This window comes from Cetorhinus maximus, chromosome 2, assembly GCF_964194155.1.
Source record: "Cetorhinus maximus chromosome 2, sCetMax3.hap1.1, whole genome shotgun sequence".
Classification (NCBI taxonomy): Eukaryota; Metazoa; Chordata; class Chondrichthyes; order Lamniformes; family Cetorhinidae; genus Cetorhinus; species Cetorhinus maximus.
In genome coordinates, this window is record NC_135880.1 from 64,337,287 (window position 1) to 64,354,389 (window position 17,103).

At 44.0% G+C, this 17,103-nt stretch overlaps 1 protein-coding gene across 1 annotated transcript in view; it reads right to left on the reverse strand.

The window, feature by feature from the left end:
• Positions 1 to 17,103, reverse strand: part of pcsk1 (proprotein convertase subtilisin/kexin type 1) — a 131,883-nt gene that overhangs the window by 92,919 nt on the left and 21,861 nt on the right. The window contains exons 2-4 of the mRNA XM_078565524.1: positions 13,170 to 13,274; positions 12,302 to 12,424; positions 3,877 to 4,023 (exon numbers count right to left, since the gene is read on the reverse strand). Coding sequence (XP_078421650.1) covers positions 3,877 to 4,023; positions 12,302 to 12,424; positions 13,170 to 13,274 — 375 coding nt within the window. The remainder of the gene's footprint in view (positions 1 to 3,876; positions 4,024 to 12,301; positions 12,425 to 13,169; positions 13,275 to 17,103) is intronic.

Sequence of the window (17,103 nt, forward strand, 5' to 3'; positions counted from 1 at the left end):
TTGGCCCACAATGAGACCTTTATGAGTTGGTGTGATTTTTAACACCTTTTTCATTTTGTTTCATTAAATTTTTTTGGTTGCAATAATAAATTCAGACATGTTACCATGGCCGAGGGTGCCTCTTTTGTTCGGCAGGTGGATGGTTTCCAAAAATGTCATGAGTACTTTGTGGGACATTCAGCTTTATTAACAAGGCCCTTAGCTAATGTTCCTAACCAGGCAGATTTTGCATGTAGGTCTCGAATATGCAGCATACAGCCCAGGCTTGTCCTGGAGGTCCATATGTGTTATGTTAGCTGAAGGTTCATTGGATTAAAGCCTCCCGTGTGTCCCTGCCTCCCTGGAATATGCCCAGGTCAGGGTCTACCCCCTCAGCATTTCCTTGTGCGTGCTCATCCTCGGACTCACTGCTGGACTCATCGTGTGCAGCCGCAGCCACTGCATCTATGTCTTCATCATCCACAGTGTCCCCCCTTTCCAGCGCAAGATTGTGGAGAGTGCAGCATGCAACCACTATCAGTGACACACGACCTGGGGGGTACTGGAGTGCGCCCCCTGAATGGTCCAGGCATTGGAAGCGCATCTTGAGAAGACCGATGGTTCTCTCCACCACAGCCCTTGTGGAGGCGTGGCTCCTATTGTACCGCTGCTCAGCTTCTGTTCTTGGATGGTGGAGAGATGTCATGAGCCACCTTCTGAGGGGATAGCCCTTGTCACCCAGCAGCCACCCATCCAGCCGAGCCGGAGCACTGAAGAGCCCCGGCACCTGGGAGTGTCTGAGGCTGTAGGCGTCGTGGGAGCTGCCTGGGTACCTTGCATAGACTTGTAGAATCAGCATCCTGTGATCACACACTATCTGCACATTCATGGAGTGGAAGCCCTCCGTGTTGACGAAGGCACCGGGCTCACCTGCTGGCGCCTTGATGGCCACATGTGTGCAACGGCCGCGAAGCCTCTGGCTCAATGTGTCTGGCTTGCCTGGTCCCAACTGCAGGACTACTGCTGGTCCCTAGTAGAGGATGAATGTCAATGCACGCCTAAATAGAGCATCTGTAACCTGCTTGACACAAGTGTGGACAGCTGATTGGGAGACACCACAAAGATCACCCACCAAGCCCTGGAAGGAGCCAGTGGCATAGAGGTTGAGGGCAGCTGTGACCTTTAGAGCCACTGGCATGGGGTGTCCACCCACAGAGTTAGTGGAGATCTCAAGCCCAATCATCTGACAGATATAGTTGGCTGTCTCCCTTGAGAGACAGAGCTTCCTTCGGCACTGCACCTCAGACACATTGAGGTAACTGCTTCGCCTCCTGTATACCCTGGCAGCAGGATAGTGGTGTCTTCTGTGGCCCCTTCCGCCTTGGACTACCTCTTGGCCCTGCACCCCTTCTGCCTGCGCCTGACCTCCCAAAGGTGGCTCCCCTGGAGGCTGAATGTGCACTCCTCCCCCTTCTAGCCCTTCCTTCCTCCTCAGAGGAGGCACCTCCAGTGGAGAGTTCAGCTCCTATTCCCAGGCTAAAGGAAGGCTTCCTGAAACATGAAGGCCCAAAAAAGATTCCTCACTGCAAAGTGCTGACCTGAAGGTTGTGAGTCCAGACCAAGCAGCTGGTATGCATTTTGAAGTATTGCAGATCACACAGGCAAGTGTCAATAACTTTGAAACATCAATATTTGACAGAGCACACTCATGACCTCACTAAGCCCTCTTATCCTGTCCGTGGATGAGGTTTGTAGAAATGTGTCCTACCTGCCTGCCCGTTGCACCTGTGCACTGACCCAAAGATTGCACAGGCGCCGAAAAATCGCGGTTGATTGGCGCCTCAAGGGCCTTAAGTGGCCTGTTAATTAATGGCAGACCAACGGAAAAATTCTGCCCCATGTTTTTAGTGATCATCGACACGCATTCTAAGTGGACGGATGTGTCTGAAGTGAGATCACCGACATCGTGCGCAACAATGGAAAAGCTGTGTCAATGTTTTAGTGTACATGGCCTAGCAGAAGTCATTGTTTCGGATAAGGGTACTGCTTTCACTGGTTCAGAATTCCAGAGATTCATGAGTTTAAATGGGATTAAACACATTGAAACAGCACCAAATAATCCCTCAACCAATGGGTTAGCAGAAAGAGCAGCACAAACTTTTAAAACAGGAATGAAGAAATTATCCGAAGGAATATTAGAAATAGGAATTTCACGATTTCTTCTCAAGTATTGCACAACTCCTCATGCAACTATGGGTTCAACACCATCTGAATTATTAATGAAACACTGCCTTCGTACAAGGTTGAGTTTGATGTTCCCTATCTTACAGAGGAAGGTAGAGAAGAACCATTGTAGTCAGAAAATGAATCACGATATTCGCAGTAAAGATTGAAAGTTTACTATGGGAGAGACAGTCTACGTGTGAAATTTTGGAACTGGATCTAGATGGGTTCCTGGTATAATTGTCTCTGAAACAGGGCCTTTGTCACATGAAGTGGAAGTGGAAAACTGGATTGTTCAGAAACATGTGGATCAACTAAGAAGTAGAGAGACACTCCAACAACCAGTAGTTACTCCACCTGAAATTGAAGTCAAACCTTTGATCCATGAGGTGCCATATCAACATAGAATATGCATACCTAATGTCTCTGTTGAAGTAAATAATTCTGAACTACCATTGTCTAAGGATGTCCCTGATGCTGCAGTTCCTGATCAAGCTGATCCAGTGGAAGAATCTCAATTTGTAGAGCTGAGAGCTCTACCCAAATCAGAAAACCACCTCAGAGACTTAATCTATAATTACATCAACTGCGTATGTTTGTATGTGTTATGGATTAAGATAGTCTTGTGAATGAAAGATGTAAAACAAAATTAAAGGGGGAGGAATATAGTGATTGAGAATAAAATCTCACCTACTGTTTTGGGGATCATGTGACTGTACAGACGAATCAGCCCTAAGTGTGGGTAATCTTAGGGGCGGAGATTTCTAGTCATGGACCTGGTTCAAGCATATAGCTTCTTCAAGAGCTCTGTAAATAAAGTTTACTATTTCTAACAAGAAACCTGTCCAGTACACCAAGTTTATTACATTTATCAACTCAGCACAACTGAGGTTCCTGATTACTCATCCTCATCTACAATCGTATTTATTAAACAATCTGTAAAATAAATTTTGCAATAATACACCAAATACATGAATCAATCTCAAAGGTCTAAGGTCATTGGTTGGAGGGGTTGGGACTGTTCTCCTTGGAGAGAAGAAGGCTAAGAGGAGATTTGATAGAGATGTTCAAAATCATGAGGGGGCTGGACAGAGTAGATAGGGAGAAGCTGTTCCCACTCGTAAAAGGATCAAGAACAAGAGGGCACAGATTTAAAGTGATTTTCAAAAGAAGCAAATATGACGTCAGAAAAAACTTTTTCACACAACGAGCGGTTTGGGTTTGGAACGCACTGCCTGGAAGTGTGGTGGATGCAGGCTTAATCGAGGCATTCAAGAGGACATTAGATGATTATTTGAATAGAACAATGTGCAAGAGTGCGGGGAAAAGGCAGGGCAATGGCATTAGGCCATAAAGCTCATCTGGAGAGCTGGTGCAGACACGATGGGCTGAATGGCCTCCTTCTGTACCATTAAGGTTCTGTGATTCTGTGGCTTAACTTCCATAACGAATGAAATGAAATCTATTTTCAGTATAGCGCCATAGAAAATGTGAAAGTGAAATTTTGCAGGCTACAGTTTAGAAAGCAACTCTTGAGCCTTGTGCATCTGTTATCACCCATAAATAGTTGTAGTTATATAAAATCATATTAAATCCATATTTTAGTTTCAGGAGAGTTATGATTCAACATGGAGGCATGTAAACCCGAAAAGTATTCCTTTCAGTGTTACTTACATAATTTGCTTGAATATCTGTGTGATTCCATTCCAGTCCATCATCAAGCACAGTAAGCACAATTCCTTTCCCTGTTATTCCCTTTTTCCACACTGGGATAACATGAAGGTCCAGTTTCGGGAGGGATGATGAAGTCCTTGTATCTTGCTTCAGAAGGAAGAATATACAAAATCTAATAAGAGTTTGAATGCAATTTTTTAATAACAAGTTCCATCTCTAAAGGGTGAGGTTTCCTTTGAAGCTAAGTGCTTTGAGCAGCAAGCAATTAATTAGTAGATAAATAATTGAAAGTTGTGGGTGGTTGTTGAGAGCTCTGTGAATCATAGCTAATATAAATATACCCCTGTCTCCAGCAGACATGACTCATCCTCTGCTCTGGAGTCAGAAGGATCTATAGCAACAATTCATTGAAATATGTGATCCTTTTCTTTCCTACTGGAGTATATTAAAGACCCTCTTTACACTCAATAAGAAATCAGTTCTCTTTTTGTCTCCATTCTTTCAGGTAATTGCACGTTATTCGTGTTACATGATGCATTTGACTGAAACCCGAATTTTGTGAAACATTAATCATTGTTGAATAAAACATACTGAGGTATGGAAACAAATCCAAAAGCTCATTTGCACCTTCGTCCTCAATTTTAAAAAATCTTTCTTTATATTCAATGGTTCACTAACACCAAATAATGAGTTTGTAGTTTCAACACAGTTTCTAGAAGAGACCCATAGCACAATTGAACAGCCTTCATATGGGCACAAAAGTAACAATTACAATCAGAAAAAATATTTGCTGCAGAAAATTGAAGAACCACACTGGTCCACTAGAGCTGTTCTATGGCGTGAGGTTTAAAGTATATTGGTGAAACAGCATGCAGCAGTAAATTCTCCAAGTACATAACAACAGCAAGGGACCTCACCAGCCATAAGCACATGTTGGAAAATCACAAGCCCTTTGCTCAGTTGCTTGAATGTTCACTACGGTGTTCTGTTTCTGAGAAAACGTGATGAGTATAATGTCTAATATGGAAGATATCACTGTTTAATGATACACTGGTACCACTAAATTAGAGATTGTCATTTGATAGTACAGAACTTGAGTATCACTGAAAAAAGACTCATGTTGACAAAGTTTTTTGTCTTGCACTCATCCAGACAATGCACCCGTTAACTAGAAGCTACATATATTAATACACAGGGCCCTGTTCTTTGCAGACAGAAAGAGTGTGTACACACATTGTACATGTTTCAACTGATCAAAATAGATGACAGCCATTCCCTGGTTTATTCTACAGGGCAATGCCTTGATCAATCAGAGTCAACCTGCCTGGTTTGAATTTAAACAAAGCTTGGCAGTTAACTGTCAGTCATCAGTTAACCTTTGCATTCTCCATGGCAACGCCTCTACCAATCAGAGTCCACTTGCCATCTAATCAGCATTCTCATCTCATTAAGTATAAATTGTTGCTCCTTTACATTTGGTATTCTTGCTAATTGTCCAGGTGAGTGGAAGATTGAAAAGACCAAAGTTGAGTTATTTAAAAAATGATCCCAGAGGGAAACTTTAAACAACTGACATAACCTATAATTTTAAGTGTTATGTTTGGGGTGCAACTCTAAATTCAGCAATCATATCACCAGTTCTCAAGAGGTTTTATACTAAGCTAAATTAAACATTTTATTAATTTACACAAGTTAAATATATACATATGGCTACAAATTACTACAATCATAACTTGTAACAAATTCCCAAACTAATCTCCATTAAGACAACAGCAACCCATAGACTTAACCAGATACCAGGCAAAGCATTTTCACCATATGAATTCAAAATGAAGTTCTTTTCATTTTGGTTCCTGTGGTGACAGTTGGAGGCTTACAGCTGCTTTTGATCTCACATTGCCTCTGCCTGCACACACAAAACTGCCATTCTTATACCTAGTACATCTAATTGAATATAAATTCTCATTGTATCACCAGCCTCTTTGAGCTCTACCTCTTCTAACAATAAAACCATTTTCATAGTACCAATTTTATTAGTAATATAAACATATTGCTTGGTTTCTGCTGGCTAGGCACTAGATTTCACCCCAATTCTTGAATGCTCTATTCAAAAATGCAAATGCACTCCACCTCTTTTACATCTCAAAACTAGTATACACCAAAGAATCCAGACTTGCTGGTTTTAATCTAATTAAGATACACCCACAGACTGAACCTCTATTTTAAAATAAAAATATTTTCCAATAATATTAGATACATTAATAGCTTCATGACAAAGGTGAAAAACTTTGACAACGTGTGTCTTTTTTCAGAAATAGAGATTGTAGATAGTTATTCTCCTGGATAATGTCAGGAGGCCAAAGTAAGGAAGAAGTCAAGCAGAGGACAGCAATTGGCTAACAAATGAACTTAAGGATTGTATGAGATCCAAAGATGAGTCATATAAAGTTGTTCGAAAAAGTAGCAAGCCTGAGGATTGGGAGCAGTTTAGAATTCAGCAAAGGAGGACCAAAGGATTGATTAAGAGGGGAAACATAGAGTATGAGAGTAAACTTGCAAGGAACGTAAAAGCGGACGTAAAAGTTTATATAAGTATATAAAAGGATAAAGATTGGTGAAGACAAATGTAGGTCCTTTACAGCCTGAGAAAGGAGAATTTATAGTAGGGAACAAGGAAATGGCAGAGCAATTAAACAACTGCTTTAGTTCTGTCTTCACTGAGGAAGAGACAAATAACTTCCCAGAAATACTAAGGAACCAAGGGTCTAGTGAGAAGGAGGAATTGAAGGAAATTAGTATTACTAAAAAAATAGTGCTGGAGAAATTAATGGGACAGAAAGCCAATAAATCCCCAGACCCTGATAGTCTCCATCCCAGAGTACTAAAGGAGGTGGCCATGGAAATAGTGAATGCATTGGTTGTCATCTTCCAAAATCTGTGGATTCTGGGACAGTCCCAGCAGATTGGGGGGTGGTGAATGTGACCCCTCTATTTAAAAAAGGAGGGAGGGAGAAAACACGGAATTACAGACCGGTTAGCCTAACATAAGTAGTAGGGAAATTGCTAGACTCCATTATAAAGGATGTGATACTAGGACACTTAGAAGATATCAATGAGATTAGACAAAGTCAAAATGGACTTATGAAAGGGAAATCAGGTTTGCCAAACTTACTGGAGTTTTTTTGAGGACATCCTTTAGGGAAGTAAATCTCCTGTCCTTACCTGGTCTGGCCTACATGTGACTCCAGACTCATAGCAATGTGGTTGACTCTTAATTGCCCTTATTCAGAGGTTATTTAGGGATGGGCAATAAATGCTGGCCTAGACAGTGATGCCTACAAGACTGGGAATCCATGAGGCATTGTGGGCCATCAGCAGCAGTAGAATTGAACTCAAACATAATCTGTAACCTCATGGCCCGCCATATCCCACACTCTACCATTGCCATCAAGCCAAGGGGTCAATCCTGGTTCAATGAAGAGTGCAGGAGGGCATGCCTGGAGCAGCACGAGGCATACCTAAATATGATGTGTCAACCTGATGAAGCTATAACACAGGACTGCTTGGTGCCAAACACTATCAGCAGCAAGTGATAGACAGAGCTGAGCAATCCCATAACAAACAGATCAGGTCTAAGCTCTGCAGTCCTGCCAGATCCAGTCATGAATGGTGGTGGACAATCAAACAACTCTCTGAGGAGAAGGCTCCACAAATATCCCCATCCTCAATGATAGAGGAGCCCAGCGCATCAGTGCAAAAGATAAGGCAGAAGCATTCGTAACAATCTTCAGCCAGAAGTGGCAAGTGGATGATACATCTCAGCTTCCTCCGGAGGTTCCCAGCATCGCAGATGCCTGTCTTCATCCAATTCAATTCACTCCATATGATATCAAGAGACACCTGAAGGCACTGGTAACTGCAAGGCTATGGGCCGTGACAATATTCCAGCAATAGTATTGAAGACTTGTGTCCCAGAACTTGCCATGCCCCTAGCCAAGCTGTTCCAGTACAGCCACAACACTGGCATCTACCTGGCAATGTGGAAAATTGCCCAGGTATGTCCTGTACACAAAAAGCAGGACAATTCCAACCCGGCTAGTTACTGCCCCTTCAGTCTACTCTCGATCATCGGTAAAGTAATGGAAGGGATCATCTACAGTGCCATCAAGCAGCACTTGCTTAGCAATAACCTGCTCACTGATGCCCAGTTTGGGTTCCGCCAGCTCCTGACCTCATTACAGCCTTGGTTCAAACATGGACAAAAGAGCTGAACTCCCGAGGTGAGGTGAGAGTGACAGTTCTTGACATCAAGGCTGCATTTGACCAAGTGTAGCATCAAGGAGCCCTAGCAAAACTGCAGGTCCCACAACACTCAAGCTTGACACCATCCAGGACAAAGCAGATTGGCACCACATCCACAAACATTCACTCCCTCCACCACTGACGCACAGTAGCAGCAGTGTGTACCATCTACAAGATGCACTGCAGGAATTCACCAAGGCTCTTTAGACAGCACCATCCAAACCCATGGCCACTACTACCTAGAAGGACAAGGGCAGCAGACACATGGGAACACCACCACCTGGAAATTCCCCTCCAAGTCACTCACCATCCTGACTTGGAAATATATCACTGTTCCTTCACTATCACTGGGTCAAAATCCTGGAACTCCCTTCCTAACAGCACTGTGGGTGTACCTACACCACATGGACTACAGTGGTTCAAGAAGGCAGCTTATCACCACCTTCTCAAGGGCAATTAGGGGTGGGCAATAAATGTTGGCTCAGCCAGCCAAGCTCACATTCCATGAATGAATAAAAAAAAACCTCAGAGGGTGAGCCTGTGGAATTCTCTACCACAGAAGGCTGTGGAGGCTAAGTCACTGAATATATTTAAGAAGAAAATAGATAGATTTCTGGTCTTGAAAGACATCAAGGGGTATGAAGTGAGAGCAGGAGTATGACATTGTGATAGAGGATCAGCCATGATCATATCGAAGGGCTGAAAGGTCTACTCCTGCTCCTATTTTCTCTGTTTCTATGGGGAGAATTTTCTCCCTGTTGGGCAGGCTGGGCAGGAGAGGTGTGGGCGGGCACAGAGCCAATCGCCTCCCGTGACCAGCTCCGAGCCCGGCTCCGCGCCGCCATTTTACGTGGGCGAGCCTTACCGTGATGCACAGCCGGTAGCGCGCGTGCACACGAAAGAGCGCAGTAATCTCCCTGAGGCTGGAGCTGCTTCAGGGAGATTAAGTTCAGATTGAAATTTTTCAATAAAGAGACATAAAAATGATTTGCACATGTTCCCTCATGTGACAGTGTCACATGAGCTGGGGTACGTTTATGAAATGCGAAAAAAATATTTATTCATTTAATTAAACCTTCAGGATACCTCATGCCCCTCCCTGGATGAGGTGTCCTGAAAAACTCGAAGGCTGTTTGGGCTCTTCGCCTGCCCACCAACCTTAAGGTTGGACAGGAAGCGTTGAGAATGAATTTAATTGGTTTATTAATGGCTTTAACAGCCTTTGACAGTTTGGCGGGCGCACAGTTGCCTCCGGCGTACGCCCGTCGAGCAAAAGATCTTAAAGACCTGTGGTAACGTCTGGACACACGCCTTACATCGCCCCATATCACTTTACGTGTCGGCGTGTCGAGTCCACCCCCGCACGCCAACATGAAAATTCTCCCCTATGTTCCTATATAAGAAATATGTTCAACAACATGAAATTTGATGATAAACATGAAATGCATATCCTATATTGGCCAACAACATTATTGCAGATATGAAAACTGGACCTTGAATGCGAAAGTAAGAAGACTAGAGGCATTTAACTGATGGTACTGCTGAAATATGTTTAAAATGAATTAAATAAGAAGAAAGTTTAGTAACAGAGTACTTGGAACAAACAAAAGTAAAAAGAGAAATGATGTGCTGATTATGATCAGAGAGATGACATAATTAGTTACATTAAGTAAAGGAAAGTTATTGGGGTTGTTACATTTTGGAAATATTTGGGCTAATTTTGACATTGGCGGATAGTGTAACATGGGTGCTATTGAATCAACTGCCATTGAAGTCAACAGAAATTAAAATTTGGAGCTGTTCATTAAGGACGTTTATTCACCACATTAACATGATCACCTGAAGTCACAAACACCCTCGTTGATGCTAACAAGTGAAGACTCAGAAGACTCAGGATGTGGCTAAATTACCTGATGTAATGGGCAGGTGTAACTTCATGGGCTGATACAATTTACCTCTGGAGAGACCAGGAGGACAATTTTTATATGGAGTGTTGCCGAGTGGGCATTGGACAGGGCAACTCCTCCGTCTACCTGATAGGTATGGCAGAAGGCCCAAGAAACCTAACTGGGCAAGGCACATAATTACTGAGGTTACAGGAGCAGGAAGAATGGCCTGACCCAATTTCAGATTGGATGTCTTTCAAGCATCCTTGGGATGCAGGATGTTGGTCCCAGTTTTGCAACGAGACCTGATTTCTACCTCATACAGTGCAGAAATCATTCTCCATCGCCAAAGAAGTCTTAAATACAGGTAAAGAGGCAAGGGAGGTTGCAGCATTAATGCGACATGAATGCGACACTTAAGTAGTGCTATTGACATTCTGCTGAGTATTACATTGTACAACCTCCCCTTAAGTGAATTACAAATGACATGGTGTCACAACAATGTTTTAAGACAGAGATTGATGGATTCCTAGTTATTAAAGATATCAAGGGGTATGGGGATGGTGCAGGGAAATGGGGTTGAGGCAGAAGATCAGCCATGATCTGGTTGAATGGCAGAACAGGCTTGAGAGGCCAAATGGCCTACTCCTGCTCCTATTTCCTATGTTCCCATGTTCCCACCTCTTCTGGGTGAAGTCTTCCCAGTAACCTCCATGCCCCTGTTATAATTATTTTCTGAAATGATGAGGAAATTGGCTCTTTTTTTCTTACTATGGAGTATGAAGCTACATCCCTGGCACCCTGATGAAAAGTCTCATAAGTTACTCAATTAAGATTAAAATAAAATTTGCAAATGCTGAAAATCTGAAATAAAAATGGAAAATAATGGAGGTACAAGTCTTTTAGAAATCTGCAAAGAGAAAAGACAAATTAGCAACAGGAGTGAGGTTTTAACACTCCAACATGCAAAATGTGGGAGAAGTTTGGAACTCTTTTCCTCAGACAGCAGTTGATGCATGGTCAATTGTTAATCTTAAATCTGAGGTTGATAGATTACTCTTAACCAAAGGTATTCAGGGATATGACACAAAGGTGTTAGTTTGGTGGAGTTAGGTCACATGTCAGAATTGCTCTCATTGAACAGCGGCACAAAATCGAGGAGCTAAATGGCCAACTCCTGTTCTTATGGGCAGGAACTTTTGGAGGTAATGAAGGTCTCAGCCATCAGCTGAAGAACCAGCAAAATCCCTGCCTTGCCTCTTTTTGAGAAGGCCCACAGAATCTTGTGCCACTCAGGCACTTGACAGGCCAGCTGGTGGACCTTCCCCGGGATCAAGGACCTGGGGATGGAGGTCCTGTCTTCTGAGAGCTGCTGGCCAGTCAGAGCCTGACAGCTCTTCTGTACTCAGCAGTGCCACTTGCCAAGTGGTGGTTGCTGCCAGTATGTCACCTAACTGAGGCCTCAGATCAAGGAGGGATTCAGGCACAAGTGAGTGATGACAGGAGGGGGTAATGGGATGAGGGTTGGGGGGACCAGGTGTGAGAGGGGGTCAGCAGCAAGGGCAGGGGTGTGACTTTCAGTGGGACTCCATTCCCAATGCTGGGTCCTTTGATCAAGTACTGAGTGCCTTTGAACGAGGGCTCCCACACCATCCCCCTGGAGTCCCAATTAAACATGCCAAGGTTCACATGTGCTGCCCATATGGTGAGCACCTCACCCACTGCTGGGTTAATACCAATGGTGGGTGGGATGAACCCCTTAAGTGGGCTTTCCCACCACTGATTCAATTTGGGTGGAAGCGGAGAGGAGGTAGGGTTCCCACCCACTACCCTCCTGCCCAATTAAATGCCCCCAGCACCAAACTCACCACAGTCGAGAGCACAAGACTCCACCCTGTATTCCTAAAAAATACATCAAAAATCTGCAGCTTCCACTGTATGCATGGAGCCACCAAAAAATAATTCGGATACATCTGGTCTCCATTCATTCAGTTGTAGAAATGCCACTCCTGATGCCTGCCAGGACCACATATGAGAAATTTTACATTCCCAGCCCATGAATTTGCATCCATTGAAGTCAATAGATAGAAAATCATTGGTTGGGATTGTGCAATTTCCTAATGTCTGCTCCAGGCATACGCCAGGAGTGACACAAATGGAATGTTAATCCATTAGCTGCCATTGGCAGTAATTCTGTTAATGCACACTGTTTTACTGTTACTAATCAAAATTCTTACCAGATACCATTGTTGATTCCACATGGGATCGCTAAACATTTTCTCTGCCATGCAGTCTATGCAATCCCTTGCTGGAGAACGTTTACTTCTTTGCTTTTCATACTGTTGTTCTGCCCAAGACACCTTATGGTTATGCAACACACAACAAATAACATTGGAGTGATTAGGCTGCAGCTTGTTGTTTGTTATATCATTCACATGCACTGTTACAAACATTATACAATCATGTAATGAAATATTGTTTAGTCTTTTGTCTAAAAAAATGGGATGAAAATCCTCGTTCATTGTTATTCATGCACTACTAATTCCAGAAACTCATCGACCAAATATTTTCCCAGCAATGCAACCCCCTTCCCCATCATAACTTTGTAAAACTTTACATTTCCCTTGTTAATGAGCTGAGCAAAATATGGCCACTTGTTGGAATGCAATCCCTTGGATTAACAGAGTGCTTGATTCCATTGATTTAAGTGGAATGCAAACCAGGCAAGATCTGTAAGAGTGAATAAACTTCCTCATCAGATTCCCACCCATGAAGTGAAGACTAAAATCTATGTGGAGCCTTTGGAAAAGTGCAGACAAAGAGCAAAATTTCATGGCAGTGGGGTTTTACGTTCCCACTGAAGTCAATGGAGTTTAGAGTGGCTCGCCGCATTTTACAGCCCTGTCCCCACCACAGCGGGGCCAAAATATTCCGGCCAAAGACTAGCTTGATACATATATAATGTGAATAATTGCAAAATAGGAAATATTAAATCACACACAGGCTTTATCCTGTAAACTCAGAATTAATCATTTTAATTCCATTTAAATGCTAAAAATTACCATCTATCATGTCTGACTTAATATATTTAGAAATTAATCATACCCGTTCATCTTCAAATAATCTTTTTGTAAAGTGGTCAGCACTCCTTCGAGACCTTCTTGGATGAATTTTGTGTCGAAGTAGATAATGATTTTGAAGTGCTCCAATCTAAGCAGGTAAAGATTGAAAAGAATGTTCAATATGAATGAAAGCGTTATATTGGACACAAGCATCAAAATGACATTTTATTCATAAAGGGTTTTTATGCTGCAACATCTTCTGATTACTCTTGATTGTGCCTTTGGATTCAAATGCCACTGTATTATTTAAGGAAGGGAGAAACCTGGTAGCTACAGATTGGTTGATCTAACGTCAGTTGTGTGGATGTTACCGGAATCTAACATCAGAAACAATGGGAAAAATCTTCTCCTTGTAGCGTCTGTTGGATTGATGGGACCATTTTCAGATTGGGAAATTGAACACAATGCTGTTGCACTTCCCCAGATCAAACTTATTATTATCCCACCTCCATGTTCCCTGACCTATCAGGGATATAGGTGGGACGGCACGGCTAAAGTAGCATTGAAGGATCTTGATTTGAAGGGACTCAAACTCAGCTAGTAGTGAGTAGTGATTGAAGCATACAATACAGTATGAATGAGCAAAGAGCTACAGCATGGAGGGAAAACATGGAAATGCTGTTTCCTGGTGAACAGACTTGATCATGTGAGGCACAGAGTGAAGTCCTCTTCCCCGAGGATGGCAGGAGGTGGCCAGCCAGCCTCACAATGAAGGCGTGGCTACAAGTCGCAGAGGCTGTTGGCAGCTGAAGTGCAATGCTGAGGGCCGGGATCCAGACCAGGAAAAGACCTCATTAAGTCTGGTAAGTTGAGTGTCCTGTCGCCTACAGCTGGAGCCATTGCTCTCTCAGCTCCCAAAAATTCTCCCACACAGCGCTCCTCTGACCAACGCACCTCATTGTCACACACGTTCCTTTCTCTCCAGTCTCCTCCTCAAATCTTTATCTCAACAAATAACAATCATACTATACTCACTTGCAACCTTTTGCCCTCTTTCTCCCACTCCTCACAGTCACCCTCTTCAAATGATTACCATCCATCCTCAGCAATCAGTTCATTCCTCACAGTCATAACTCTCTGCCTTTTCTCCTTGGAGGAGAAGAGATCCCACAGCTTCAGCAAGAGGCAGAGAAACAGGGGTGCAACTGCGACATGGACATCCTGACTGCGCTGGTTTAGGATGCCCTGGAGATTAGCAGAATGGATAATACTAGCTATTAGCAAAGGAGAGGTGGGGTGGTGTTGAGACCAAATAACATTAGGCAGCGCACTGCCACTTTGCACTTAACAGTCTCTCATATTCAATGTCACTAATAAATTAAATGCAAAGATCTGCCCCATGCTAACGGAAAACCTTATTTAACTTATGTTCAGTACCAACTATCAGCATCCTTGGTGGGGAAGGGTACCATTGACAAGAAAATGAACTGGACTAGCCATAAAAATACTGTGACTACAAGAGCAGGTCAGAGACTGGGAATCTGCAGCAAGTAACTCACCTCCAGATTCCCTAAAGCCTATCATCCATCTACAAGGCACAAGTCAAGAGTGTGATGGGAATACTCTCCACTTCCCAGCAGAGGTGGCTGGTGGTATACAGTCAGGTGGGAGTTGCCCTGGGAGTCCTCAACATCGAGTCTGGACCCCATGAAGTCTCATGGCATTAGGTCAAACATGGGCAAGGAAACCACCCACTGATTACCACATACCGCCCTCCCTCAGCTGATGAATCAGTACTTCTCCATGTTGAACACCACTTGGAGGAAGCACTGAGTATGGCAAGGGTGCAGAATGTACTCTGGGTGGGGGACTTCAATTTCATCACCAATAGTGGCTTAGTAGCACCAGTACTGACTGAGCTGGCCAAGTCCGAAATGACATAGCTGCTAGACTGGGTTTGTGGCAGGTGGTGAGGGAACAAACAAGAGGGAATAACATACTTGACGTAATCCTCACCAACCTGCCTGCCGCAGATGCACCTTTCCATGACAGTATCGGTAAGAGTGACCACCGCACAGTCCTTGTGGAGACAAAGTCCCGTCTCCACATTGAGGATACCCTCCATCATGTTGTGTGGTGCTAAGTGGGATAGTTTTTGAACAGATCTAGCAACTCAAGACTGGGGGGCCATGAGGTGCTGTGGGCCAACAGCAGCAGCAGAATTGGACTCAGCCACAATCTGTAACCTCAAGGCCCGGCATATCCCCCACTCTATCATTACCACCAAGCAAGGAGATTAATCCTGGTTCAGTGAAGAGTGCAGGAGTGCATGCCAGGAGCACCAAGCATACCTAAAAATGAGGTGTAAACCTAGTGAAGATACAGCACAGGACTACTTGCATGCCAAACAGCAAAAGAAGCAAATGATAGACAGAGCTAAGCGATTCCACAACTAACGGATCAGATCTAAGCTGTACAGTCCTGCCACATCCTGTTGTGAATGGTGATGGATAATTAACCAACTCACTGGAGGAGGAGGCTCCACAAATATCCCCATTCTCAATGATGGAGGAGCCCAGTACATGAGTGCAAAAGATAAGGCAGGAGCATTTGCAACAATCTTCAGCCAGAAGTGCTGAGCGGATGATCCATCTTGGCCTCCTCCGAAGGTCCCCAGCATCATAGATACCAGTCTTCAGCCAATTCAATTCACCCCACATGGTATCAAGAAATGGCTGAAGGCACTGGATACTGCAAAGGCTATGGACCCTGACAATATTCCAGCAATAGTACTGAAGACTTGTGCTCCAGAACTTGCCATGCCCCTAGCCAAGCTGTTCCAGTACAGCCACAACACTGGCATCTACCCGGCAATGTGGAAAATTGCCCAGGTATGTCCTGTACACAAAAAGCAGGACAAATCCAACCTGGCCAATTACCGCCCCATCAGTCTACTTTCGTCATCAGTAAAGTGATGGGAGGGGTCATCAGCAGGGCTATCAAATGGCACTTGCTTAGCCATAACCTGCTCACTGACGCTCACTTTGGGTTTCGCCAGGGCCACTCAGCTCCTGACCTCATTACAACTTTGGTTCAAACAATGACAAAAAAGCTGAACTCCCGAGGTGAGGTGAGAGTGACTGCCCTTGACATCAAGGCAGCATTTGACTGAGTATGGCATCAAGGAGCCCTAGCAAAACTGGAGTCAATAGGAATCATGGAAAAAACTCTCCGCTGGTTGGAGTCATACCTAGCACAAAGGAAGGTGGTTGTGGTTGTTGGAGGTCAATCATCTCAGCTCCAGGACATCACTGCAGGAGTTCCTCAAGGTACAGTCCTAGGCCCAACCATCTTCAGCTGCTTCATCAATGACCTTCCTTCCATCATAAGGTCAGAAGTGGGGATATTCACTGATGATTGCACAATGTTCAGCACCGTTCACAATTCATCAGAGACTGAAGCAGTCCATGTCCAAATGCGGCAAGGTGTGGACAATAACCAGGCTTGGGCTGCCAAGTGGCAAGTAACATTCGCATCACACAAGTGCCAGGCAATGACCATCTCCAACAAGAGAGAATCTAAACACCGCCCCTTGACAGTCAATGGCATTACCATCACTGAATCCCCCACTATCAACATCCTGGGGGTTACCGTTGACCAGAAACTGAACTGGACTAGCCATATAAATACTGTGGCTACAAGAGCAGGTCAGAGGCTAGGAATGCTGTGGTGAGCAGCTCACCTCCTGACTCTCCAAAGTCTGTCCACCATCTACAAGGCACAAGTCAGGAATGTGATGGAATACTCCCTCTTTGCCTGGATGAGTGCAGCTCCCACAACACTTAAGAAGCTTGACACCATCCAGGACAAAGCAGCCCACTTGATTGGCACCACATCCACAAACTTTCACTCCCTCCATCAACGATGCACAGTGGCAGCAGTGTGTACCATCTACAAGATGCACTGCAGGAAATTAC